A 27,766-nucleotide genomic window follows, 5' to 3' on the forward strand; every position below is an offset into this window, starting at 1 on the left:
AGCAGATGACGAGGCTGTGCCTCTCCACTATTCCCCCAGACTTTAGCACCTTGATTTCCAGTTATTCAAAATCATTCTTTATTGGTCTCAGGTCAATTTCTAGTTTCTGAGAAACAGAATTTGGGTTTTTCATAAGCTTCAAGCCAAAATCATCTACATAAGCAAAAATAAATGTTTGAAATATATCACTCTGAAACTATATGAACTAAACCTTTTTAAATTGATCCACTGAACTAAATTAACCATCAGATCAGGATCTGTATATTTAAACGTCCATGTTTAGGACATATTTGGTCACAGCAGTGTTCAACTAAATAAACAGGAAGCATATGCTATTTTATTTCACATTTTTGTTTTTTAATCAGAAAGATGAGCACAAGCGTTTTGTTTTGGGAGTTTTAAAAGTTGAGAAGTCTTTCTTCCTTAGATGGATTGTAACAGAAACAAACTTAAACACAGTACTTGAATGAACATATTTAGTGACCTCCCTACAACACCTGGGCATGCTCCTGATGAGACGGTGGATGGTCTCCTGAGGGATCTCCTCCCAGACCTGGACTAAAGCATCCGCCAACTCCTGGACAGTCTGTGGTGCAACGTGACGTTGGTGGATGGAGCGAGACATGATGTCCCAGATGTGCTGAATCGGATTCAGATCTGGGGAACGGGCGGGCCAGTCCATAGCTTCAATGTCTTCATCTTGCAGGAACTGCAGACACACTCCAGCCACATGAGGTCTAGGATTGTCCTGTATTAGGAGGAACCCAGGGCCAACCGCACCAGCATATGGTCTCACAAGGGGTCTGAGGATCTCATCTCGGTACCTAATGGCAGTCAGGCTACCTCTGGCGAGCACATGGAGGGCTGTGCGGCCCTCCAAAGAAATGCCACCCCACAACATTACTGACCCACTGCCAAACCGGTCCTGCTGAAGGATGTTGCAGGCAGTAGATCGCTCTCCATGGTTTCTCCAGATTCTGTCACGTCTGTCACATGTGCTCAGTGTGAACCTGCTTTCATCTGTGAAGAGCACAGGGCACCAGTGGCGAATTTGCCAATCCTGGTGTTCTCTGGGAAATGCCAAGCGTCCTGCACGGTGTTGGGCTGTGAGCACAACCCCCATTTGTGGACGTCAGGCCCTCATACCGTCCTCATGGAGTCAGTTTCTAACCATTTGTGCAGACACATGCACATTTGTGGCCTGCTGGAGGTCATTTTGCAGGGCTCTGGCAGTGCTCCTCCTGTTGCTCCTTGCACAAAGACGGAGGTAGCGGTCCTACTGCTGGGTTGTTGCCCTCCTACAGCCTCCTCCACGTCTCCTGGTGTACTGGCCTGTCGTCTGGTAGCGCCTCCAGGCTCTGGACACTACGCTGACAGACACAGCAAACCTTCTTGCCACAGCTCACATTGATGTGCCATCCTGAATGAGCTGCACTACCTGAGCCACTTGTGTGGGTTGTAGAGTCCGTCTCATGCTACCACGAGTGTGAAAGCACCACCAACATTCAAAAGTGACCAAAACATCAGCCAGAAAGCATCGGTACTGAGAAGTGGTCTGTGGTCCCCACCTGCTGAACCACTCCTTTATTGAGTGTCTTGCTAATCACCAAAGATTTCCCCCTGTTGTCTATTCCATTTGCACAACAGCTGTGAAATTGATTGTTAATCAGTGTTGCTTCCTAAATGGACAGTTTGATTTCACAAACGTTTGATTTACTTGGAGTTATATTGTGTTGTTTAAGTGTTCCCTTTATTTTTTTGAGCAGTGTACCTTCCTGTAAAGACTTTTTATTTAGGGAGACACTGAGTGGATGCAGGGAGCCTACTTTTTTTTTATGGATAAAGTAATTTTCTTTAGGCATTTTCCATTGGAAATGGTGGCTTCATGTGTATCATAGGGGGGCTTTCATGGTTGGAGAAACTGACACTAAACTCCAATCCTTGGAAAAATACCAGGCCGCAGTTTGACCTTGGTATGCAGCCAGATTAAAAAATAGTCAGAAAATCGACTGAGCTGATAAAAATCTGGGAGTTTGAAGGTGGACGGGGGTACCTGGTGAACGTGGCTGTCTGACGGCTCACTTTGTGTTTTTTTTTTGTTTTTCTGTTTTTCTTGCAGGCCTGTGTACGTCTCTGCAGTGCGTCCACAATCTAAACACATTGTGGTGATGGTTGACCATGGAGCGTCTATAAAGGACTCACAGCTTCAGATCGCCCGCGACTCTGCACTTGTGATCCTTAATTCCATTGATGAACATGATAAGGTTTGGAAAAGGAAGCAGACCTTGCTCCGTTTGATTAGGAAATAATTATTAATACCTTTGGGTGAAATCTGACAGTTTAAAAAAATATATATTTCTTGTTTCTTCTCCAGATCTCCATCCTGTCAGTGGCGGACACCGTTCGCTCCTGCTCTCTAGACCAGTGCTATAAGAGTCTGCTGTCTCCGGCCACCAGCGAGACTAAGAGGAAGATGAGCACCTTCATCTCTAACATCAAGTCTTCTAATGGAGCCACCCAACATGCTGCTGGCTTCCAGAAGGCTTTCCAACTGCTGCGCAACACTAGCAGTCTCAGCAAACAGAGCCCCAGTAAGACCAAAACAAACCTTAAAACCATTGCGCTTTTGCATTTGTTGCAGGAGATTCCCCGAGACCTTATTTCACTCAGTCTGATGTAATGTTTTATGTCATCTATTAGCTACAGATATGGTCATCATCTACCTTTCATCTGGTATTACGTCTCGAGAGTCGTCTGAGCTGGAGAAGAGGGCGACGCTCAGTGTGGTTAGAGAGGAGAACCGACACCTCAACAACTCCGTCATGATCTTCACTTACGCTCTGATGAACGGTGGGTGGATCACAGTCTGTACTTTAAGAATTTTTAAATTATGCAACAACACAGGGTACCAACCTTAAAGAGCACATTTCTCCCGATTTCTACGTTAACCTTTTTTCTTTGTGTTTGGGTTTGTAGTTTAAAATGGTTAGATTCATTTTGTGACACCATCTGCCTCACCGAACAAAATCTGGGTTTCTCACAGCACACATATGATCCTTAAGTTGTTGCATTTCAACAATCTGAAGTGCCCTTACATCAGTTATTTGCCTCATTTCATGGGAAATGTGTTGTAGCTGTAAACTTAAGCAAGTTATGTGGAACGTTTTTTTACCCTTGTACTTTGTTGGTGTTGGAAATCTAAAGTTTTGTCCATTTTTTGATACCTCGTCACTACTTATTTATCCTCAAGAGAAGACCAGAGGTTATAAAGGTGTTCTGAAACATTTGAAGGCTCCTTGTTTATCTGTGTGTTGGTCTAAGGGTCTGTATTTTTCTTTTTTCAGTGGCTTTGTCTTTCCATCTGCCTCCTCTAATTCCCACCTCCCTCAGCAGGGCTCACTAACCCACCCCTTCTGTGCATGCATTAGGCCACCATTAACACAAATCATTTTTGAGTCGGAGAATGGAAATGAGGTACATCTAAGAGAAGTGGCGAGCAAGACTTCAAAGGGACGGGCTGCTGCCTGGACGTGTGTGACTGACAGAGGACCTTGGATCTTTAAAGAGAGATGATGAAAAGGATGCAGAAATCTCTCGTTCTCCTGGTGTATTAGCATTGCATATTCAGAAAAACATTTGTTTCATTGCTGATGCTGTTGCACGATGCTGAAAGGCTCGGCTTGTGGGTGGGTTGGGGGGAGTCTTTTTCGCTGCATCTCCTGCCAAATGTGAAGTGCTGATTGTTGAAGGAGATCATCAGTCTCACTGGCAGTACAATGAACAGTTCTGTGTGTGTGTGTGTGTGTGTGTGTGTGTGTGTGTGAGGTTGCAAAAAGCACTGGCTTCTGTTTGCGTGGAAAATGGGATGCAGTTCATTGTCTTTTTTGCTCAGCTCTTAATCAGACACAAAAAGGGACATTTTTCTACCTTTAAACATCTAATATTTGTAGGGAATAGTGATGCATAACAACCCCTTCAAATGAAAACTGCGGGTTTTTCTGCTCAACGTGACATGTGAGATGTCAGCAGAGTTTCCTCCTGGAGTCCGTTTGACACTGCCGCCCATGGCGACATTTCCTCCGGTATGCGGTCCAGCGAAGTGATCAAACGAGCAGAGCCCTGGCAGTAAATAAGGGATCCCGCTGAAATCCGTTCAGTGATTGGATGCAAGCAGATGCTACGCTCTGTCCTTCCCAACAGGTTGTGGGATGCCAAATGTTCCAGGTGACAGCTGTGGGGTGAATAACTTCACGGTGCCTGGAAAGATAAAGTCGAAAGTGTGCATTGCCGTCTCTGTTCTGCATGTATATGTTCAAGTATTAACAGATTTATTTATGTCATGGTCTCAGAGCTTGACGGATGACAGCTGGGCTTTGAAGCAGCTTCGGGCTTTTGAAGTCAAGCTTATCAAGTCAGAGACTGAATGTATTCAAAGGAATTCCTGATCCTGATGCAGAAAAAAGTCATAAATTCAAAGGAAATTCCTAAACGATACCTATCAAATGTAACAATTCCCAACTGAACTTTTTAACATTTTGTCACAATAAAACCACATACTATAGTGTTTATGGGGCTTTTTGTGACAGACCAGTACAAGTGATGTATGGAAAATGATTTGTGGTTTTTAAACAGTTTTACATTTAGAAATCAGAAAAGGGTTTGGCTTGCATTAATGTTCAGCTGCAGATACCCACAGCATGATGCTCTGCCGCCACCAGGTTTCACAGTAGACATGGTGACCGGGCTGTTAGTTTTCTGCAACACATTGTGTTATGCATGTTGGTAAGAAAGTTCAATTTTAATGACCAGATCATCATGTTTACAGTGTTTGCTGCATTTATTGTGACAAACTGCCGAGGGGAATACTTTTTTTCAACAATTCAACAATCAAATGCCACTCTCAACGACCACAAGTATAGGTTGCATGGCTAATAGATGATGTCTCAACTGAGCTGTGGATCTCCGCAGCTCCTCCAGAGGTACCATAGGCCATGTGGCTGCTTCTTTCATTAATACTCTTTAAACTTTTCCACAACTTTATCCCTAAACTGTCTGCTGTCTTCTCTTTGTTCTCCAATGTTCTCCAGCAAACCTCTGAGAACTTAACAGAACAACTTTATTTATACTGAGATGAAATTACTTAAGGTTGCTTTGTTTGCTTATTTTATTTCTGAAGGCATTGGGTTGCCCTACATTTTTTTTTTAGAGGTATCAGAAATAAAAAAAATTAATATTGAATATTTTTGCAAGGCACTCAGTCATCTGTTGTGAGCCAATTTCATTTAAATGGTTACCCAGTTTAATGGGCATGTAGTCAAGCCATCAGCACCAAATTAGTTTATGATAACCAATCTTGTCTATAAATAAGGAAAAAGTCCCAATTGACTTTTCTTCTCTTGTTCTTACTCAGTTTCTCTTCCGCTCCCTTTTTTCTCCCTCAGAGGGAGTCACTGGCTTGAAGGAGCTGGCCTTCCTGAGGGACCTCACCGAGCAGAATTCTGTGAAGTATGGCATCAACCGAGCGTTCGAACAGGAGCGTTCCTCGCCTCTATCAGTTGGAGCCCCCACGATGCCGGTGGTAAAGGGCAGCATGGTGGTGCTGAACCAGCTGAGCAACCTGGAGACGTCAGTGGGACGGTTTTACATCAACCTGCCCAACCGCATGATTGACTTGGTGCGCTTCAGCCTGCCCTACGCTGACCCCATGGGAGACGGTGAGTGGTGTGGACCAGTCAGGGACAGAAGAAAACTCCAGCATGAGTTCATATTAGATCGTTTCAGTCCTCCTTCTTTAAGGGCCGGTGTCCTGCAACCTTTAGATTTGTCCCTGCTTCAACACACCTGAATCAAATAATTATGTCATAAGCTGGACTCTGGAGAACACGACTGCAAACGGAGGTGATTCAGGTGTGTTGGACACATCTAGAAGTTACAGCACACTGGCCCTTGAGGACTGGAGTTAGACACCCTGATTTAATGAATACAGCTCCTTCTCAAAATATAAGCATATTGTGATGAAGTTCATTATTTTCCATAATGTCATGATGAAAATTTAACATTCATGTATTTTAGATTCATTGCACACTAACTGAAATATTTCAGGTCTTTTATTGTCTTAATACGGATGATTTTGGCATACAGCTCATGAAAACCCAAAATTCCTATCTCACAAAATTAGCATATTTCATCCGACCAATAAAATAAAAATGTTTTTATACAAAAAACGTCAACCTTCAAATAATCATGTTCAGTTATGCACTCAATACTTGGTCGGGAATCCTTTGGCAGAAATGACTGCTTCAATGCGGCGTGGCATGGAGGCAATCAGCCTGTGGCACTGCTGAGGTCTTATGGAGGCCCAGGATGCTTCGATAGCGGCCTTTAGCTCATCCAGAGTGTTGGATCTTGAGTTTCTCAACGTTCTCTTCACAATATCCCACAGATTCTCTATGGGGTTCAGGTCAGGAGAGTTGGCAGGCCAATTGAGCACAGTGATACCATGGTCAGTAAACCATTTACCAGTGGTTTTGGCACTGTGAGCAGGTGCCAGGTCGTGCTGAAAAATGAAATCTTCATCTCCATAAAGCTTTTCAGCAGATGGAAGCATGAAGTGATCCAAAATCTCCTGATAGCTAGCTGCATTGACCCTGCCCTTGATAAAACACAGTGGACCAACACCAGCAGCTGACACGGCACCCCAGACCATCACTGACTGTGGGTACTTGACACTGGACTTCTGGCATTTTGGCATTTCCTTCTCCCCAGTCTTCCTCCAGACTCTGGCACCTTGATTTCCGAATGACATGCAGAATTTGCTTTCATCCGAAAAAAGTACTTTGGACCACTGAGCAACAGTCCAGTGCTGCTTCTCTGTAGCCCAGGTCTGGGGAATGCGGCACCTGTAGCCCATTTCCTGCACACGCCTGTGCACGGTGGCTCTGGATGTTTCTACTCCAGACTCAGTCCACTGGTTCCGCAGGTCCCCCAAGGTCTGGAATCGGCCCTTCTCCACAATCTTCCTCAGGGTCCGGTCACCTCTTCTCGTTGTGCAGCGTTTTCTGCCACACTTTTTCCTTCCCACAGACTTCCCACTGAGGTGCCTTGATACAGCACTCTGGGAACAGCCTATTCGTTCAGAAATGTCTTTCTGTGTCTTACCCTCTTGCTTGAGGGTGTCAATAGTGGCCTTCTGGACAGCAGTCAGGTCGGTAGTCTTACCCATGATTGGGGTTTTGAGTGATGAACCAGGCTGGGAGTTTTAAAGGCCTCAAGAATCTTTTGCAGGTGTTTAGAGTTAACTCGTTGATTCAGATGATTAGGTTCATAGCTCGTTTAGAGACCCTCTTAATGATATGCTAATTTTGTGAGATAGGAATTTTGGGTTTTCATGAGCTGTATGCCAAAATCATCCGTATTAAGACAATAAAAGACCTGAAATATTTCAGTTAGTGTTTGCATGAATCTAAAATATATGAATGTTAAATTTTCATCATGACATTATGTTGACTGACCATGTGGCCCCAGACTTAAAATAAAGGAGTGGGGGAAAATAATGAACTTTATCACAATATGCTAATATTTTGAGAAGGGCCTGTATAAAACCCACTGATCAGGGTTTTTATTGGTCAATACTGAGTTTGTTTTTTTTTTTTTACATCTGAGCTGCTGATTCCTTTTTTTTATATTTTGATCACATTTGTCAGAATTGTAGCAAATTCAAAGTGTTGATTTTTATATTTAATTGAAAAACTAAATGAACAAACTCTGACTTTAGAAGTGCAGCTAGTTCTTTGAAAGAGGCTAGATGTGTAATTCCAACAACGCTTACCTTCAATTGTAAGTGTATAAACACACCAAAAATATGTTGTTTTTATATTTGTTAGCCAAAAAATGCGTTGAATGAACATCAAAAGATCAGATTCTCAGTATTTCATCTGGCGATCATTGGTTGAAGTAGACAAGGGAAAATTAGCTAGTTTTCTTCCCTGGGTACGTTTTGTAAACGCAACCTCACACAGAGAAAAAATGACTGCGGCTCTCCCATCAGTGAGCTCTGGGGAGGTTTCTACCACCTTTACCACCTGCTTACTGTACATGGAGCTTGATAAACTTACCAGCCTTGTTTGTCACAGTTCCTGTTGTTGTGAAGCCTTTTATTTGTTTCTTTATGGATGTAAGTAGCTATGTTTTGCAGTTATTCCCATGTGTAGAGTGGCTACCGAAAATAGGCCGATGTGCCACATAATATTAAAAAGTTTGGGAAACATGAAGTCATGGAATACTTATTAAAATTTCCTGGACTTCTCCTCTGATCAACTTCCAAAAGAGAAGCATCCATTTAAAAATGATTCACTTTAGATTAATTTCTATGAATTGTTGGACTTGTCAACAATTTCTGCTCTGGCAATTTTGTTATAAATGGTTATTTCTTAATGTCAGTTTTTAGTTACCTCTGCCAGAAAGTTCTTGTAGAAAAGGTTGGATTTTTCTGAAAGGTTTCAGTATGAAAATATGTTACTTCAATAAAAGATTTTTTATTTTAAAATATTTTACACAGCTGCGCTAGCATAAACATGTCCACAACTGTGCATGTTTTTGCTTTTAAAGAACCCATTTCTAACCTACAAACTAGCACAACTAAAGCTTATTTTGACTCATTCTTATTTGCAATATGATGGCCAAAGTTTATATTGTAAAAAACATTATGTCACACAACAATAGTCAGTAAATCGTAGAAATAATTTACTAACTATTGTTGTGTGACATAATTTTGACAAATTCTGGGCATTTTGTGCTGAAACAAGTAGCCATCTTATAGTCAGGAGATTAAGCTTTGGATTCCAGCTTCTTTCCTTGCCACGTGTTGATGTTCCATTGGGCAAGGCACATGGAGAGTGTGCCATATCAGGGATGGTAATTTGTGGTGTGTTTTGATATAATTCAATAAGAGTAATTAATCTACAATAGAGATGTGTTTTTTAATGAAGGACCAGCCGCCTTATGTACCTGTTGCATCTCTTCCAGGTTTCATCATGACTGTGAGCCGGCCCTGTTACTTTGGTAACATGCTCCTGGGCGTGGTTGGCGTGGATGTGAACCTGGCTTACATCCTCGAGGATGTCACCTACTACCAAGACTCGCTGGCTTCTTATACGTTTCTCATTGACAACAAAGGTCAGACATATAGGCACTTACAGGGAAATCATGTCTCTGATTCATGCAGAATGTTGAGCCAATCCAGATCTCACTTTTATCCAGATGTCACGTTAGTCCAGATCTCAGTCTGTAATTCATACCTTCTTGGCAGGGAAGTGAAACATTAGCAAGGTTTTTATTAGATGGCACTGATGGGGGGGGGGAGCCTGGCTTGGTCAACTGATTAAATGCTTAAAAAATACGCAATTTAGGTAAAAATCCTTAAAAAAGCTTTACCATTTTTTATTCATTTGCGTAACAATATGGCATGAAACTGTTGCTTATTACTACACCAACATTATTAGTGCTGCAACTCACATCAAAGCTTAACACAGACACTCAAATGATTTGCTGCTATTTAATTTTAAAAGAAAGAATGTGTCTTTAAGCGTCTTTCATTTCCTGAACCAAATGAGTCACTTAAGCCCTAGAAGAAGCCAAAGCACAAATCTATATTATTCTCTACTACAGTGTAAATCTAACTTTCCTGAACCTTTTCTTTTATTGTTGATTGAATCTGAAAACAAAACTGCAAAGACAAAAACTGAAACATCATTAATGCAACAGGACTTTCCCTTTCGTAGAAAAAAGGCCTTTATCCACACAAATGTAAACTGAACTGTATAATGTAGTTTGCCTTGTGACTCATTGCATTAGAGGTTTTATGTCTGATTTCTAATCTATGTATTTTGTAAAGCTTTGACCTGCTGATACCAATGTTGGCTGAGTCCAAGTCGCCTTTTGGAACTCTTAAGATACGAAAATACAAGAACAATATTCAAAATATTGTTTCTAGCCTCACCACCGTAAGCAGGCATTCATCATTTAAATAATAATCACAGGGAACACGTATGTGAGAGAGCAGTTACTGTAAAACAGGGTTTGCTATTTTTAAACAAAGACAAAATGGTTACATGATAACTTTCCTTAGTATTTTTTATTAGCATTGTTAGCATAATTAGTTCCATTAGCATTACTCAATAACAGTCATCACGTGTATTTCTTATGTAGAATGTAGATCCTTACCTAAACTTTGAGATTCCCAAAAGCCTGCCGACGTTTTCCAAATGCATCATGTTCCATAAGAAACAGACATTAAAAGCTTAGGATATCAAACAGAGCATCTGTGAAGTATTCTGTTCTGCCTTTCTGTTTTCTGCTGAAAGTCTCGCTCTCTATCGCAGACTGAATGAACCTCATTGTTTCCTTTGAAAACAGCTTCTCAAAACCTGCTTTCACTGATTTCATTTTAAACATGTGACTGATGCTGAAAACAATGCTGGGTGTTTTTCACTTGGGAACAGCATCCACAGCAAATAAGTGGATCTATGTTGGTCAGGTTGAATGTTGATTTAAAACATTAAACAAATACACTTTTACTGTTTTCATCTTGCAAGGTTACACCCTGATGCACCCATCACTGACCAGACCCTACCTGATGACAGAGCCGCCCCTGCACACGGATATTATCCACTATGAGAACATCCCAGGTTTCCCAGCTGTCCGACAGAACATCCTTGGGTGAGGGAAGATAAAGAACCGGTCAAGAATAAAGAAAAGAACTGTAGCTGAAATTGCTCTAGGCAGGGACCTTCAGGTGGGAAGAATTTGGGTCGAATTTTGCAATAAGTTTTTAATTTCTGTGTTTGCAGCCTCCCTTTAGGCAGTCAGGTAATTGCTGTCCCCGTCAACTCTTCCCTTTCCTGGCACACCAACCGGCTCAGAGACAACAGCAAAGATGCATACAATGTCAGCTATGCATGGAAACTGGTAGGTGTTCAGTTGGCCTGTGGACCCAATAACCACCGCAGACATGTCAGAATTATCCATGTTTACCTCTCTGTTTAAAGCACTTTATCATCACTCTAAAGTCCTGCCAAGATTTATGTTCTCGTCTTCCACCCTCTTAAATTAGTCAGCGTAACAAAACCCATTAAGCCCCAACACCCAGAACCTGTGTGAATCTTTCCTTCAGAGGCCCAGAAGCGTTATGTATTTGGAACAAATGGCAACGGGACGCCACATCATCATCATGCCAGTTTGAGTCTTTCTGCTTCCTGACATTTAGACTTTTTGGCAGGAGTAGGAAAATCACCTTTAATTTCAGCATGCCGCTTTACTTCTTTTTAAATGCTTTCTGACAATAAGGCTATTTTGTTCAAACAAGAGCAGTTCAAACAAGTTACGTTTGACATGTGTTTGGCAGCACTGTGGGTTTTTTAAAGGACTTTCCAGAGCCAGAACATCACTAAACTGGCCTAGTAAAATATAATTTGAGAAGAGAGTTGTTTCCCACACAGGTCACCCCTTTTTGCGGTTTTAACAGTATCCAAGTAAGTTGAAACAGTAATTTATTTGAAAAGATGGTTGCCCTCTATTTTCTCATTGAGTTTTTAAGACCAGTCTGGATCTTTATAAAACCTATTTTTAGTACCTCTGAAAAACTGCCTGATTTCACAGTGAAGAACCCGGTGATAGACAAATGGTACAGAGTTCATTTAAAATCGTTGTGGGAAAAGCAGTTTTTAGAGGGACACATCTCCCTGCAGCTATAAAACATTGCCTCTGTGAAATCAAGCTCATCTTTAAAAACAAGAATGCTGCAGGTAAAAGAGTTTCTCGCAGATTCACATAACTACATTTCCTTGCATTAACTTGTGAGGACATCATAGAAGAGAATTTGAAACATCCCCAAGGTGGGTAAAAGGGACCAGGATGAAAAGTCCTGGGTAAAAAAAGGACAAAATTTAAATGAGAAATGCATGATTCCAAGGGAGTCTTGAAAGGATTGTTAAAGTGCAGATCTTGCTATTATAATTTAATATTTTATTTTTATAAAGTATGAAAAAAGGAAAAGGAAATGTGGAAAAATGGTTGTTCTAAAGCATAAATATCTGAATTTCTAAGCAAAATAAAGTGGTTTATGTGTTGCTTTCTATGAAACTGACATCTCTTACCTTTAATTTGCTCCATCACAATCTAATTGTTTTTGTCAAACTTTTTGAACATTTTGGTTTTTGATTTACTGACTGAAAATCCATTAATAGAATCATTCCAAGGTCAAGTCAGAGTCATTTCATAGTTTTGTTTTGGCCGGCCTATAAGCCATGTTAGATGAGAATTTTAAATTGGACCTGTGGTTCCTCAACTGGGTGTGTTTGAAATACAAAGCAAAGCTCTGAACTGCTATTTTATGAATAATACCAAACAGAACAAAGATCCAATATCGCTAAGTGTGCTTTAAATAATCAGTATTTAGTGCTGGATAATTCATTCAGGTTTGACAACTCAAAGTGTTAGAGATGTAAAAAAATAAAGCTGATCTAATTTAGTTCAACTGTTAAAGAAATCCACCAAAGAAACTGTAAATGAACCCTTTTTCTTGTTGCTGAATCGGAACCCAACCTGATGATGGTTTTTATATTGTGTTTTAAAAGCAGACGGAAAATCAAGAAATCTGAGCCTGGAAAAATTACTCTGAATATCATGAATTATAAAACATTTCGTCTTGTACTTGATCTGTCTGTGCTTGTAGATTTTCAGATAATAAAGTGGACCAGAAACACAAAGAAATGTATATGAAAATGTGAATTTATCCATTTTGCAGAGCTCTGTTGCCTGGCACATATTTTGTAAAGTGACGGGTCTTGTTGCACATGATCTCTTAATTAGTCAATGGCCATGAACTTATTTTAAATTTAGACGATTATTTTACACCTAAGTTTCATAAATTTACAATCTTTGTTCCTTATCAGAAGATGTTTTAAAAACAGGGACATACAAAAGAGGATAAATGTATTGCATTATTGGGGTTTGTTTAACTGGACTTCTTATTCGTAACATTATCCATAAAAACATCCAGTAAGCTCTCCTTCTCCTTTCCTTTAGGTCCAGGACACGTCGTTTATTCTGTGCATTGTGTACGTGCAGCCAGAGATCCCAGTGAAGCAGCTGAAGAACCTGAACACAGCTCCCAGCTCTAAGTTGCTGTACCATCGCTTAGACCTGCTGGGTCAGCCCAGTTCCTGCCTACACTTCAAGCAGCTCGCCACTGTTGGTAAGACAAACTCTAAATTCAACAGACCTTTATTATAATCTTACTTAGTCTAACTCTACTGTCCCTCTGTGTGTTTCTTAGAATCCCCCACGGTGATGCTGTCAGCTGGTAGTTTCTCCTCTCCTTATGAGCATCTCAGTCAGCCGGAAACAAAGCGGATGGTGGAGCACTACACGGCCTACCTCAGTGATAACACCAGGCTTATTGCCAACCCAGGCCTCAAGGTACACAGCCCTTTAAAACATACATGACTGCAGGCACACACATTCACGCGTGAATAGTTCACTTTTTTACCTAACAAACACATCTCACACACCCTGCCCTGAGGTCGGACTGGAGACCTGTTTACATACCTTCCTGACTGTATGACACTTTCAAACGGATGAACTATATCCTATTTTAATCCTGAGATGTTTTGTGCAGGACTGTTCTTCGTAGGTTTTATACCTAACTGTTTTCTCTAAAAAAAAAAGTTATGCAACTTTAAGAAGAAGGGGATAAACTCCCACAAAGGTTTTGGCATTCTGTGTGGATTCCTTTCCTCGGGGGAGTTGGAGTTGGAACTCCGAAGCTTGAATCCCACTACAGATTCCCAGGCTAGTCTTAAAGACCCCCTCCGGTGACCTCATCACCCCTTTCAAACTCAGTGGTTTGTCTCAGGAGGGTTCAGGGAGGGGATTTTTCCAAGCCTTAGGATTAATCAATCTGATGTATTTCCCCTAATGCTACCTAAAAGATGGATTCCCATTTTTAACACCTCTTTTCTTCAAAGGAACAGAATTTGTCATTTCTTTCTTGAAGCAAACATTGCAAAAACAATTTCACAACTTACCCAAAATGTATCCAACTTTCTTCATCCCCTGCTATTTCTCTTCATCCCTTTTCTCATCTTTCATCCCTCCTTCCTTTCCCCTCCGCAGTCCTCTGTCAGGAATGAGGTTATGGCGACCAGTCATGTTACGGATGAGTGGATGACACTAATGGAAATGAGTAGCCTCAACTGCTACATTGTGCGACGTTACATAGCAACGCCCAGCGGGGTGCTCCGAATTTACCCAGGATCTCTGATGGACAAAGCATTCGACCCGACCCGCAGACAATGGTGAGGTTTACTTTGGTGGGTTTACAGAGGGGGGCAAGACGACATGAAAGGTGTTTGATTTGAATGGTTTTGAAATTTGCTCCTGCTAAAGAGAAATAAAATATGTAATGTTCACAAGTTCAATCTGGTAAAGTTAGTCTCATGAAATCTTTAAATTTAGGTCACTGAGTAAAAAGTGAAACGTTTTTGTTTTTTTTGACTTACTTAAGAGTTAAATGTTAAATTTATGTTTTCTGAATAATAATTACCATAACTACCTCCTGTGGCTTTCCAAGCATAATTTTTGTTTTTTAAAGATCAATAATAGATGTATAAAATGTGGTAAAAAAAATATATATTGTTATACCAATAAATTTGTATCCTGTTTAGCAGTTTTTCTTTCCATTGTACTTTAATTTATTTTACTAACTTTAATAGATCTAAAGTTTATTCTAACGTTGCAAATGTTCTAATTTAATCAGTTAAATCTTTCTAAATTTCTTGAACTTTCTTTTATGTTACATTTGTTTTCTATCCCATTTTTCTTTCTCTTTTTACCTTTCTCTATGTGTCCCTGCTTTACTATGCAAATCAGTTGTATTTTATCTGTAGCTAAAAGGAGAAATAGTTGTGATCCATGTCTGGAAAAATCTAATGGAGTGGAAACTCTGGCATAACAGGACTGTAAAGGCCAAACAGACTTCTCATAAAATTTGGTGAAAGTCACTGAAATTAACTGTTTATTTGCAGTTCTAACCTAATACTAGCTAGCCTCACAAAACTTAGCAAATCCAACGCCTTTTGCAACTTTGAACTACAACGTGCTCAACATATATGTGACATGATCCCCAGAACAGAGTTGTGACTTTTGAGGCAAATTAAATGTAGCAAAACCTTAAAAGAACATCATGTGAGAGGTTCCCAACACAGAGCATGCTAGCAAAGTTTCTTTAAAACAAACCCTGTCAGGTTAGTTAATGTGATTAGATTGTCTTAGGAATATAGTTTAGCTCAGGTAAAGGTAAATGTAAAAACATGTTTATCGGAAATCAACTTTGACATTAATTAGGGTTTACAATTTGTTCAGGTCTGTTGTGATTTGAAATGCCTGTAAAAGCACTAAATCACTTGTTTTGCAGTTTTTTGTTTGTTTTGTTTTTTTGATAACATTTGAAGAGAGTTATTTAATTTGAGTTAGTTATGATGATTATGACTTACAACTAATGAAACCCAAAATTAGTTTCTCAGAAAATCTTTATATTATCTTAAAATGTGACTTGCTTACCATTATAAGACTTATAAAAAAATGTTTTTAATACAGAAATGTTAGAGCCATGTTGTGCTATAGAAACGTAGCTGGCTGCTCAGAATGCTGTACGCTCATGTTGGGAAGTTAAGTTAAAAAAAAATGCCGGCAGAAAAACAGGAATCCTTAAGAGGAATTTGAGGCTAAGTCCATTCAAGATAAGCTGGAGGGCACAGCAGTGGCACAGGCTGATCGCCTCCATGGCATGTCACATTGATGCAATAATTAATGCAAAAGGAGCCCCAACCATAGGATGAGTGCATATTATGCACAGTTCATGGACATTTCCGTTTAAAGTTCCTCTTTTATTGGTCTTATGTCATAATCAAATTTTCTGTGGAAGTGACTTTAGATTTCGATAGGTATAAGCCATAATTATCAAAGTTATTGAAAATAAACGCTTGAAATCACTCTGCATGTATTAAATCTGTATATGGATCTCACTACATGAAGTTTTCATTGGTTGTTCGTATTTGCACCTGTTTCAGTGAGCAAATACGTAAATGAACTTCATGAGGTTAACCCTCTGACTGTGTCATATAGGTACCAGCATGCTGTGGCTAACCCTGGCCTCATCACCTTCACCGGCCCCTATCTGGATGTTGGCGGCGCCGGTTACGTCGTCACCATCAGCCACACCATTCATGCCTCCAGGTGAAAAACATGGTTATAGATTAATAGTAGTGAACGGAATGATGTCCGGTCTGGTCTGTTTCCTCTAGATTAATAATGATGTTAATTATTGATGAATTGGCGTAAGCCTTCTGCTCAACAGAGCCACTGTTGTAAGGAAAGACTTTGTATGCATCAAGCCTTTTAACCAGGGGCCATTTCTGTGGAACTCCACTATCTCTGAAAACAGAAAATAATTTGGCACAAACCAAAACATACCATTGACTGACTCGTATATTGCTTTCAAGTGAATCAACTAATCTGTGTTCTGTCATAATTGTCTTTGAATCTGTTCTTCCAAAGTGCCCTCAAGCAAATCAGTGTAGTGTTAGAACCTCCAGTAGTAGGGAAAAATAAGAAGACAAATGGAGAATTAGTTGGCTTGTTGGTGAAAGAGAGATTGAGAAACATCTAACGAGAGTCCCAGGCAGAGATTAAAATGTTTATTTGTAGGTCAGTGAGCGTAAAATACAACAGAGCACCACCGGGTTGCTTACAGCATCTCAATCTAAACTGTTTATCCGAGCCCCTTCAACTATTCTGGATATAAATAAACACCCAATGTAAGGGTGTGTGATGAGGCAGGGTTTATGTTTTGTAGTTGGATTGTTCAGTGAGTGTGACAAATTGTATGTTACACTGAGCCAGATTTTAAAATAATGTATTTTTGGTGTCTTTTTTTTTTTTTTTTTTTTCAAAGATCTGTATAAAAGTTGGATAAATAATTCGCAGAATTTCCATTTTTACAGTTTTTTTTTTTTTTTCCTTCCAAATGACTCATTTTTCAGTTTTTTCTGCTCGGTCTGCAGCTCTCAGATGGCCCCTGGTTATGCAGTGGCAGTGATGGGTATAGACTTCACTCTTCGCTACTTCTATAAGGTCCTGCTGGATCTGTTGCCCATCTGCAACCAGGACAAAGGCCATAAGATCAGGTTGGTGGAGACGCGATTTTTCACTTGTCCTTGCAGATAAGTCCCTTCTTTCCCTCCATGCCCCCTGTGTGTCTTTGCAAGTTTACAGCATTCATGTTTAACTGGGCAAGAACAAAAGTTGCTGAGAGACCGAGAAGGCTACAGAAAGAAGGAAAAAGAAATAAGCTGATTAACCGGACTCCTGTGCGAGATCTGCATCAGTACCACATAACGTTATCCATCTTTTCTTTCTTTCATCCCCTCCCATTTCTCTGTTGTTCTTCAGTTTTCCCCCCTTGTTTTTTATTGGATTTGTCAGCCATGTAAAACAGCTTTGGTTTGTAAGGGAGTTGCAACAGGAAAAAGCTGCATATGGCAAAACATTTGAGGAGCAGCCGGAAGTAGAATGCAGCCAGCGTATCCAGTTGAAAGAAGGCTGTTATAGAGGGGAAAGGGAGGAAATGGTAACTCTGACGCTATTTGAAGTTACTTATATTTGTTCTGTAATGCAGGTGCTTCATAATGGAGGACAGAGGATACCTGGTTGCTCACCCTACTCTCATTGACCCCAAAGGTCATGCCCCTGCTGAACAGCAGCACATCACACACAAGGTAAAGGGTTCATAGATAAGAACAGTGAGGTTACGTTTGATTCCTGTGATCATGCCCATCGTTGCAAAGTATTAAATCATAGAATAGGATGAAGAGAAAGGAATTTATATTCAAATCTTCTTTTTGTTTTGCCTACTTTTTATCAGTTACAACATGTTCTAAGTAAAAACAAATATTACCTTTCAGACTAAAAGGAAGAAGAAAATGACTACCAGTGTTGTGGTTACATCACATAAAGCTTTGAAACTAAGTTAAAAACACATGGCAGTGTTAGTTATAATGATGGTAAAATGAGCCGTTAGCCAGCGCCACTAGTCACAGCATATTTTAATAACCATCAACTGTTAAATAGTTGTACCCTGGGTTTATTGTGTATATGACCACTATAGCAAGCCAGGATTAGGTGGCGTTGGCTTACTCTCGCTCGTCCTCTAGCTTGTACTCTTTAGTTTGATACCGCTCCATGGCTTCCCTCATTCTCCTGTCGTTATCCAGAGTGCTTCGTCTTGCCACCCGCAGCCCTCTCTGCCTTTCTTCTTTCACTCTGAGTCTGACGACAGCCATAGACTGAGCAGCAGGTCCTCCATTGTTGTTGTGTTTGTGTTACTAAAAATCACATCACATTACTTTTTCGGACTGTGGGTCTGGCTTGCTATTGACGATCCTTCCCGCATTGAGATGGTACTCAATTCTAATGGAAAACTAACCAAACCGTGTAGAGCTGACCTGACTCGAGTAGAGTAGGTACTAATGGAAAAAGACCATTAATGGCCTCTCAAGACAAAAGTAGTGATAGCAAAGTCCCCACGTCAAATTTGAGTAAGTAGTTGAGATTTATATGACTGTGTCACCAACTTTATTTTAGTGAGTCATGCAGTAGTTCGGGCAGTAGTTTCTCCACATCAGTCCTTGTTTTACTTACTTACTGAAGGTTAAGCTTCAAAACCAAACGTAACTGTCAAAACGTTATTTTAAGGAAAGACTTTCACACCACCTAAACTGTTCAAACGTATGCAGTTTTCTCGTAACAAAATGTGTTTTGACCCTAAAAACTCACATTAAGGTAATCCAACACACATGGTGGACGAAAGCCAAGTAAAAACATAACATGCAATCAGACTGCTGAGAAAACAATTACTGAAGCTAAGTGGCTATGCTAAGCAAGAGTAGTTATTGATTTAACTTTGTACTGACGGAGGACACAGTAAAACAACTTTAAATAACAAGATGTTCTACCCTGAATAACTTTATGCTCACAAACAACATCTGAAGTCACCTCGGTGGTCTGGCTGCTTGAGATATGTGTCCCACTTCACCCAAGTTTCCTGCATAGATGATTTTGAAGCAAAAATGCTCACTCCATCCATTTTCTGTTTTTGCCAAAAAACGTACACGTCCATTCAAGATAATCCTGGTAAGTGTTTTTTTAACAGAGAAAATAGCATGTATCCTACCCACAAGTGTCCATTCACCATTTCAAACCAAGATGACACATGATTCACATTTAGTTATTTAACTCATATTTTATCAAGAGATATTGCTGCAAAACCTTTTTGTCATCAAAAATTGCTTTTATAGTACTTGTCTACAATAAAAAATGAAAAGGCAGATTCTGGAGTATTTATATTTCATATTTTAGTACTTGTGGGCTTAAGGTCTGTAAAATGTGATGTTTGCCCTTTAAATCAATGTAAAGATGCTTATGAAGGAATAGCAAGTCATACCAAATTTTCTTCCATCCTTACAAGGTCTTAATATTGATTTACTGTAGAACAAAATTACTATTTTTAACTGATTTAATTTTAAAGGGTTATAACCAATTTCTTATTGTAACCACAGTAAAAAAACGCTTTTTCAGGTAGTCCCACGTGTTCTGTATTTTCTGCAAAAATCGCCGTTAGAATCAGAAAAACAAAATGTTTAGATAATCCTAATTATGCGTTGACCAGGTAAAAGCATGACTTTGTGGTGATTAGTAGTTTTTCTCTTTTGCAAAGATAATATATATATATATATATATATACAATCATAAATTTACATTTTTTGCTTGTTTTGTATGTTTGTGGTTTATTTTAGGAGCCGCTTGTGGCCAATGACATCCTGAACCACCCCAACTTTGTCAAAAAAAACCTTTGCAACAGCTTCAGCGACCGCACAGTGCAGCGCTTCTACAAGTTCAACACCAGTATATTGGTAAGTCAGAAACAGATGCATCAGATAAGGTCTCCAATGTCTAAACAACGTTAAACTATCTTGCAGTGTTGCACTGCCATCTTGTGGTGATAGACGGTACTTTGATGTCACTTCAGAAGTTGTCGTCTTTGGACCGGAGTCTTTAAAAAAGAAACTGCTTAGTCAATCACTTAACCTGGATGGCATTAAATGAACCTCCGATAATAAAGTAAAAAACATTGGTGTTATTTTTGACCAGGACATGTCATTTAAATCCCATATTAAACAATTTTCTAGGATTTCCTTCCTTCACCTCCGGAACATTGACAAAATTAGGAATATCCTGTCCAGGAGTGACGCTGAAAAACTAGTCCATGCATTTGTTACTTCAAGGCTGGACTATTGTAATTCTTTACTATCAGGATGTCCACAAAATACAGTTAAAAGCCTTCAGCTGATTCAAAATGATGCAGCAAGAGTTCTGATGAAAATTAAAAAGAGAGATCATATTTCCCCCATTTTAGCTTCCCTTCATTGGCTCCCTGTTAAATCCAGAATATAATTTAAAGTTCTCCTCCTCACATATAAATCCCTTAATGATTTAGCTCCATCATACATCAGAGATCTGATTGTTCCATATGTTCCTAACAGAGCACTTCGTTCTCAGACTGCAGGTTTACTGGTGGTTCATAGAGTCTCTAGAAGTAGAATGGGAGGCAGATTCTTTAGTTATCAGGCTCCTCTCCTGTGGAACCAGCTCCCAGTTTTAGTCCGTGAGGCAGACACCCTGTCTACTTTTAAGGCTAGGCTTAAAACTTTACTTTTTCATAAAGCTTATAGTTAGAGTGGCTTAGGTTATCCTGAGCCACATAATGACCACTTTCACTCTCTTCGCTACATTCTCACACTACTCTCCAATTTTGCATTATTTGTTGTTATTTCAGCTTTTAACTTTGTTCTCTCTTTTCTCTTCCTAGAAGCTACACCTGGCCTGGCTCTGTATCTACCTGTAACACCTTTCTGAATCGTCTGAGCTTCTGCTGGCAACAACTTAATGCTCACCTTCTACAGATGATCCACATGGCCTTGTCTTTCAGTGTTTAACCCTTTCTCTCTCCTAGACATAGCTACTGACTGAGCTTAACTGTGACTAACTCTATGTGCTCTCTTTTAGACTCTAACCTTGAAAACTGGCTCAGAGTTTATCTGTTCTTTCTTTCTAGATGAAACGACTAAAGGAGCTACATCCATTAACATTTACTTTTCCTTCCCATAGAAAGGACTCCTGGATCAGTGCTTCTTTGTTCTCTTTGTGTCTCTGCTCTGTTCTCTCAAACCCCCAGTCAGTCGTGGCAGATGGCCGCTCACACTGAGCCTGGTTCTGCTGGAGGTTTCTTCCTGTTAAAAGGGAGTTTTTCCTCTCCACTGTCGCTACATGCATGCTCAGTATGAGGGATTGCTGCAAAGTCAACGCCAGTGACTGTCCACTGTTTCTACATGCTCATCCAGGAGGAGTGAATGCTGCAAGTCACTGACTGGATGTAATCTGCTGGGTTTCCTTAGACAGAAAAACTTTTTATTCAATTTGAATAAATAACTAACTCTGACAGCACTGTTCAATGGTTAGGATTAATTGGAATGTATGAACCTGACTGTTGTGAAGTGCCTTGAGACGACATGTTGTGAATTGGCGCTATATAAATAAAACAGAATTGAACTTCTCCTATTTTAAAATTAAAATTGAGCTTTTTAATGCAGTCTTGTTAATAAATGACCAACAAACTTAAACCATGTTTCTTTAAAAATGTGTTTTGATTTAAGTTAAGTTGAATTATAAAGCATAAAATGCATATTAAAATATAACTGCTCAACTGGTTGGTTGATACGAGTTTATCTCCTTAATTCTTACTCACTCAGGGAGATCTCACTAACCTCGTTCATGGCAGCCATTGCTCTAAGTATCGCCTGACCAGAATCCCCGGCACCAATGCATTTGCTGGCATCGTCAATGAGACGTGCGACTCGCTGGCTTTCTGCGCCTGCAGCACGGTGGACCGCCTCTGCCTCAACTGCCACAGGTGATTGCACACTCTGCATGTTTTTGTTTGACCATAGAAAATTATTCTTCTTTAAAAAAAAAAAAAACAAGATTATGGGTTTTTTTTTTTAAGTCGAGGCATGAACAGGGTTTTTATAGTTTACCCAGCATCAGAACTGCATTATGGTTTTCGGGCAGGTGATCTCTTTATTTAATCAAAAATGTTTTAACTCTAAAGTACGACAACAGTATTTTTCCGTTACTTTTAAACTAACTGATCGGTATACTTGTGCAGGATGGAGCAGAATGAGTGTGAGTGTCCATGTGAGTGCCCTCTGGAGGTCAATGAGTGTACAGGCAACCTCAGCAATGCTGAAAACAGGTCAGTCACACAAAGGAAGCAAAGTTCACTACTATAGGTACAAACACCAGTTTGTTTCTTGAATGATAACAGAGAAAGTGACCAAAGGTTTAGAGTAATTTGGTGATGAAGCCAAATAATGAACAAACAGCTTGAAAACATGCAGCGTAATTTAGACACAGGATTGGGTGTGCAGGCAGAACGGTGGAAGTCCAGAAGAGAGCGCCATAACCATACATCAGGACAGCAGGAGAACTGCACAATATTTTCAGATGGCTCATAAGAAATACATTATCTCTCAGTCTGACAATAGCAATCTCTTACATTTCAGAGTAAAATGACATGAAAAACCTTTTTTAAAGAAGCACTAACTGACTGCACTCCGTTCCTGTAGGGCTTCACGGTGGGCTTAGAGTCAAAGCCAGATGGAAATGCTGTTTTTTCTGTGATTCAGATAAACAGTATCTCTGTCTTCTGTTTTAATTGCTATTATGTTGTGTGAAATTCTCTACGTAGAACATTTACCTTGGATATTAATTGATCTCCAGATCATTATTTTAATTTTGGGGTTTTAATGATTAATTTAAAGTGTTCTTCTTGCTAGTGACTGAGGATTATTCCACTTCAAATCAGAATTTTTTCTTCACATTTGCTACACAAGTTCATACTAACATACATACATCCCTACAAAGGTACGGAGGAAATGTTTCTTAGCAGGTTGCAAGTCGACCGGACACTTTTAATCACTATCAGAAAGCAACTGGCATAACATTCTGGCAGGATATTTTACCACGTTTCTTAGCAGAATTGCTACCTTCTTTTAAGCATAGTAGCGTAATAGATAGCAAGCATAGCATTAAATCAGTTTTGATGTGTGTTTGGGATCTGTGTCCTGTTGCAACATCCAGGGGCGACTAAGTTTCAGTCATTTACCTGCTGACCTGAAGTAAAGTTCAATAATTTAGAAGTAGTCGTCCTTCTTCAATACTCTTTGTGCAATCCACCAATACCTCTTGCAGTGAAAAAGGCCCTCGGCAAATCAGTGCCACCACCATGCCTGACAATTGGTACAGAATGCTTAGAAAACTTTAAAGGCCTGCTTCTTAATCTTGTGTGCTGTGCAGTGTAGTCTTTGTCCTTGCTGACTTCAAATCTTTTCTGCAGAATGCATTTGACTTACCCATGTGTGCAGCTTTAAACATTGGTTTAACTTAAAGGAGTTTATTTTGGAGCATCTTTCTTGGTCAGCGTCCTTCCAGTATGTTTTGATCTTAAACTGGCTTCCCTGTGGGCAGAGACACTGCTGTTTGAGCATCATCCATCTAACGGCATGGGTGATCTTTTGGTCCCTGGGTTCTTCTTCAACATCCTGAGCACGTCGCTTTGATGGTGACTGTTTGTTGTTACGGTTTAACACATCAGGATGGATATAGTGTCTTAACATTAAGCTTCTGCACTGGTCCTGACCTCAACCCTGTTGGGTTTATGTGCTATGCTTAAAAGCAGAGTCTGTGCAAGGAAACTAACCAATTTAAATGACCTCCACCTTATCCAGTTTGGATAAGAGGCTTGTTGATGTTTATCACAAATGTCTTGCTGAGATATTTAAGCCAATTTTAATGGGGGTGTATGTGTATGTTTGAGCGTGTCCTGTGTGGATTATCCAATAAAGTCAGACTCGAGGTTATTTGGTTTAAAATGATCCTACCCTTGAAAAACATCTGTTTAGATAAATCCATGGAAGACAAAAAATGAAATATGCAGCTCATATTATTCATGCATCTTTGATTAAGATCAAACTACTTTGACACTGAACTTTTATCCATGTATAAGCAGTTTTCCCGCATCCCTTTAGGAGCGGTATATATGAACTGTATTGTAGATATAGATGTTTTTGTGTGTTTCCTCACCTTCCTCTCTTTATTTCACCGCCTTACCATTAATCCTCGCCACTCTGCATCTGTCCATCATTCTGTCTATCATTCCTGTTGTTTCACCCACCTCCTTTCATCAGCCATCAGCTGCTTATGACAGCATGTCAGAGTTTCAGATCCCTTCTTTATTTAATTAGTATTTTTACTGTCACTTTCTTGTCTTTTTTTGTGTTGCGGTGCTTCACCAGACCTTGTATGACAATGTTTATTCCCTTCAGCTCCCCAGCTTTGTTGCATAAATATATTTTCATGCTTAGATTTGAAAGGCTGTTTTGTGTTGATTTTTCTTCCTCTTTTTTTATTGTGACCAAAAAAAGCGTCTATCTTTGTTTTTCCTTCTTCACCATGTGGGTTTGTTGTACAGGAACCCCAGCTGCGAGGTGCATCAAGAACCCGTCAGCTTCAGTGTGATTGATCCCGGTCTGTACGACACTTTGCCACAATGTATCAACACCCGCTGCAGCCAGAGATACACCAGCAGGTGCACACACTCATTCTTGTAGATGGTCATTGTATTTAAACTTAAATGTACTGTAGCTACGAAGTCCTTTATTGGAACTGACATTACTCTCTGTTAATAGCATATTACCCCTAACAGGTAAATTACTGCAAATGTGGAGAATATAACTCCTTTACGTTCAAACATTACTACTGCATCCACTCCCGGCATATATCTGCATCATGATATAATCCCTTCATGTTTATATTCTGGATCTAATTTCTGTGTTCTGCTGTGTGTTTCAGTGACTGTTTCGGTGTGTTGGACTGTGAGTGGTGCATGGTGGACAGTGATGGTAAGACCCACCTGGACAAGCCGTACTGCGCCCTGCAGAAGGAGTGTTTTGGGGGCATCGTTGGAGCCAAGAGTCCCTACGCAGATGGCCTGGGTCTTCTTGGTAAGTTAAGGAAACAGGATTATTCAAATAATTGTACATTTTTTTCAGCACATTCAGAAATAAAATTCACAACCAGCAACAAAACAAGAGAAAAACACATTTACTTTGAAATGGCAGCTTGCTGGTCATGCAATTTATGGACAATTATCCCTTTTCCCCCCTCTTTCTGTTGCTTGGATATTTTCTCAACAGCTTTGGCTGTCTGCCTTGTGTTAAATAATCTTTCACACTTAGAAAAAAAAACAGAAATAAAGTATAAAGATGTATCAGCATCGCTGCAGGGGCTTGGATCTGAGCACAAACAGTTTTGATATTCTCTCTAGTTCTGACTTTCAGCCGTTGCAGAAATTCTTGTGGGCTTTTTAACTGATGTTCTTCCTCATATCCTTTTCTTCTTCATCATTCTCATTGCTTCTTTCGCAGATGAGGAAGTGGCATCTTTGAACATGATCAAGAGCGCCCCCGTAGGTCCGGTCGCTGGGGGCATCATGGGATGCATCATGGTGCTGGTGCTGGCGGTGTACGCCTACAGACATCAGATCCACAGACGCTCGCATCAGCACATGTCACCACTGGCTGCACAGGGTGAGTGTGGGGACAGGTTTATGCATTTAAAGAGATTGTGTGTTTTTTCTCCTCCATTAAATAAAAGGCACCTGCGTAGGGGGCATGGCATAGCGGTAGAGTGCAAGAACCATATACGGAGGCCTCAGTCCTGGAAGCAGCATTCTGGGTTCAATTCCCGACCCCGGAGACCTATGCTGCATGTCTTCCCCCTCTTTTCAACCCCACTTTCTGTCTGCCCGCTTTGGGAAAAAATACAATTAGTAAATAAAGGCAACTGCAAATGGAGTTATTTTCTAAATAACCAAAAACAGAAAGAGTGCCTTATAAAAGTATTCATACCCCAGAAAGATTTTCACATTTAAGTGGGTTACAACCACAGATTTCAATGTATAATAGTAAGATTTCATTTGGTTGACCAACACAAAGTAGTACATTATTGTTGAGTTTTATTAGTTTTATTTTTCACAAATAAATATCAAAAAAGTGTGGCCCTTTTAATCTGATACCCCTGAATAAACCCAAGTGCTGCCATTGACTTTCAACAGTAACTAAGGCAAATTGAACCTCAGTATAAATGCAGCTGTTCTATAAAAACCTCAGAGGTTTGTTAGTGCATAAACAGAATCATGAAAACAAATAAAAACCAAATTCTTCAGCTTTTTTATTTGTCAAACATGTTGGGTGCCAGTCACTCTCTTGTAATAAAATAAAACCATCTTGGGATCAAATCTGCACAGTATTTTCTAAAATATTAGGATACAAAATACCCAAAAGTGTGGAAACGTTTCTTTTTTGCCACTTTAATGAGCTTTTGGTTAAGAGAAAAGATTGGCAAGACACACTCAATAAAGGAGTGGTTCTGCAGGTGGGGACCACAGACCACTTCTCAGTACCTATGCTTTCTGGCTGATGTTTTGGTCACTTTTGAATGTTGGTGGTGCTTTCACACTCGTGGTAGCATGAGACGGACTCTACAACCCACACAAGTGGCTCAGGTGGTGCAGCTCATCCAGGCTGGTACATCAATGCGAGCTGTGGCAAGAAGGTTTGCTGTGTCTGTCAGCGTAGTGTCCAGAGACTGGAGGCGCTACCAGAAGACAGGCCAGTATACCAGGAGACGTGGAGGAGGCTGTAGGAGGGCAACAACCCAGCAGTAGGACCGTTACCTCCGCCTTTGTGCAAGGAGGAACAGGAGGAGCATTGCCAGAGCCCTGGAAAATGACCTCCAGCAGGCCACAAATGTGCATGTGTCTGCACAAACGGTTAGAAACCGACTCCATGAGGATGGTATGAGGGCCTGACGTCCACAAATGGGGGTTGTGCTCACAGCCCAACACCATGCCGGATGCTTGGAATTTGCCAGAGAACACCAGGATTGGTAAATTCGCCACTGGCGCCCTGTGCTCTTCACAGATGAAAGCAGGTTCACATTGAGCACATGTGACAGACGTGACAGAGTCTGGAGACACCGTGGAGAGCGATCTGCTGCCTGCAACAACTTTGGTGTGGGGTGGCATTTCTTTGGAGGGCCGCATGACCCTCCATGTGCTCGCCAGAGGTAGCCTGACTGCCATTAGGTACCGAGATGAGACCCTCAGACCCCTTGTGAGACCATATGCTGGTGCAGTTGGTCCTGGGTTCCTCCTAATGCAGGACAATGCTAGACCTCATGTGGCTGGAGTGTGTCAGCAGTTCCTGCAAGATGAAGACATTGAAGCTATGGACTGGCCCGCCCGTTCCCCAGACCTGAATCCGATTGAGCACATCTGGGACATCATGTCTCGCTCCATCCACCAATGTCACGTTGCACCACAGACTGTCCAGGAGTTGGTGTATGCTTTAGTCCAGGTCTGGGAGGAGATCCCTCAGGAGACCGTCTCATCAGGAGCATGCCCAGGCGTTGTAGGGAGGTCATAGAGGCACATGGAGGCCACACACAATACTGAGCCTCATTTTGACTTGTT

The 27,766-nt window shown here is 40.5% G+C and overlaps 1 protein-coding gene across 1 annotated transcript in view; it reads left to right on the forward strand.

The window, feature by feature from the left end:
- Positions 1-27,766, forward strand: part of cachd1 (cache domain containing 1) — a 106,568-nt gene that overhangs the window by 71,699 nt on the left and 7,103 nt on the right. Inside the window, exons 6-24 of the mRNA XM_047375153.1 lie at positions 2,120-2,264; positions 2,375-2,591; positions 2,701-2,850; positions 5,442-5,714; positions 9,025-9,174; positions 10,593-10,716; positions 10,848-10,965; positions 13,084-13,252; positions 13,334-13,476; positions 14,173-14,354; positions 16,183-16,293; positions 17,121-17,243; positions 17,735-17,834; positions 19,911-20,027; positions 21,924-22,084; positions 22,340-22,426; positions 24,704-24,820; positions 25,084-25,235; positions 25,659-25,820. Of these exons, the coding sequence (XP_047231109.1) occupies positions 2,120-2,264; positions 2,375-2,591; positions 2,701-2,850; positions 5,442-5,714; positions 9,025-9,174; positions 10,593-10,716; positions 10,848-10,965; positions 13,084-13,252; positions 13,334-13,476; positions 14,173-14,354; positions 16,183-16,293; positions 17,121-17,243; positions 17,735-17,834; positions 19,911-20,027; positions 21,924-22,084; positions 22,340-22,426; positions 24,704-24,820; positions 25,084-25,235; positions 25,659-25,820 (2,801 nt within the window). The remainder of the gene's footprint in view (positions 1-2,119; positions 2,265-2,374; positions 2,592-2,700; positions 2,851-5,441; positions 5,715-9,024; positions 9,175-10,592; positions 10,717-10,847; positions 10,966-13,083; positions 13,253-13,333; positions 13,477-14,172; positions 14,355-16,182; positions 16,294-17,120; positions 17,244-17,734; positions 17,835-19,910; positions 20,028-21,923; positions 22,085-22,339; positions 22,427-24,703; positions 24,821-25,083; positions 25,236-25,658; positions 25,821-27,766) is intronic.

The sequence above is a fragment of the Girardinichthys multiradiatus genome, chromosome 9, assembly GCF_021462225.1.
Source record: "Girardinichthys multiradiatus isolate DD_20200921_A chromosome 9, DD_fGirMul_XY1, whole genome shotgun sequence".
In the NCBI taxonomy this organism is placed as follows: domain Eukaryota; kingdom Metazoa; phylum Chordata; class Actinopteri; order Cyprinodontiformes; family Goodeidae; genus Girardinichthys; species Girardinichthys multiradiatus.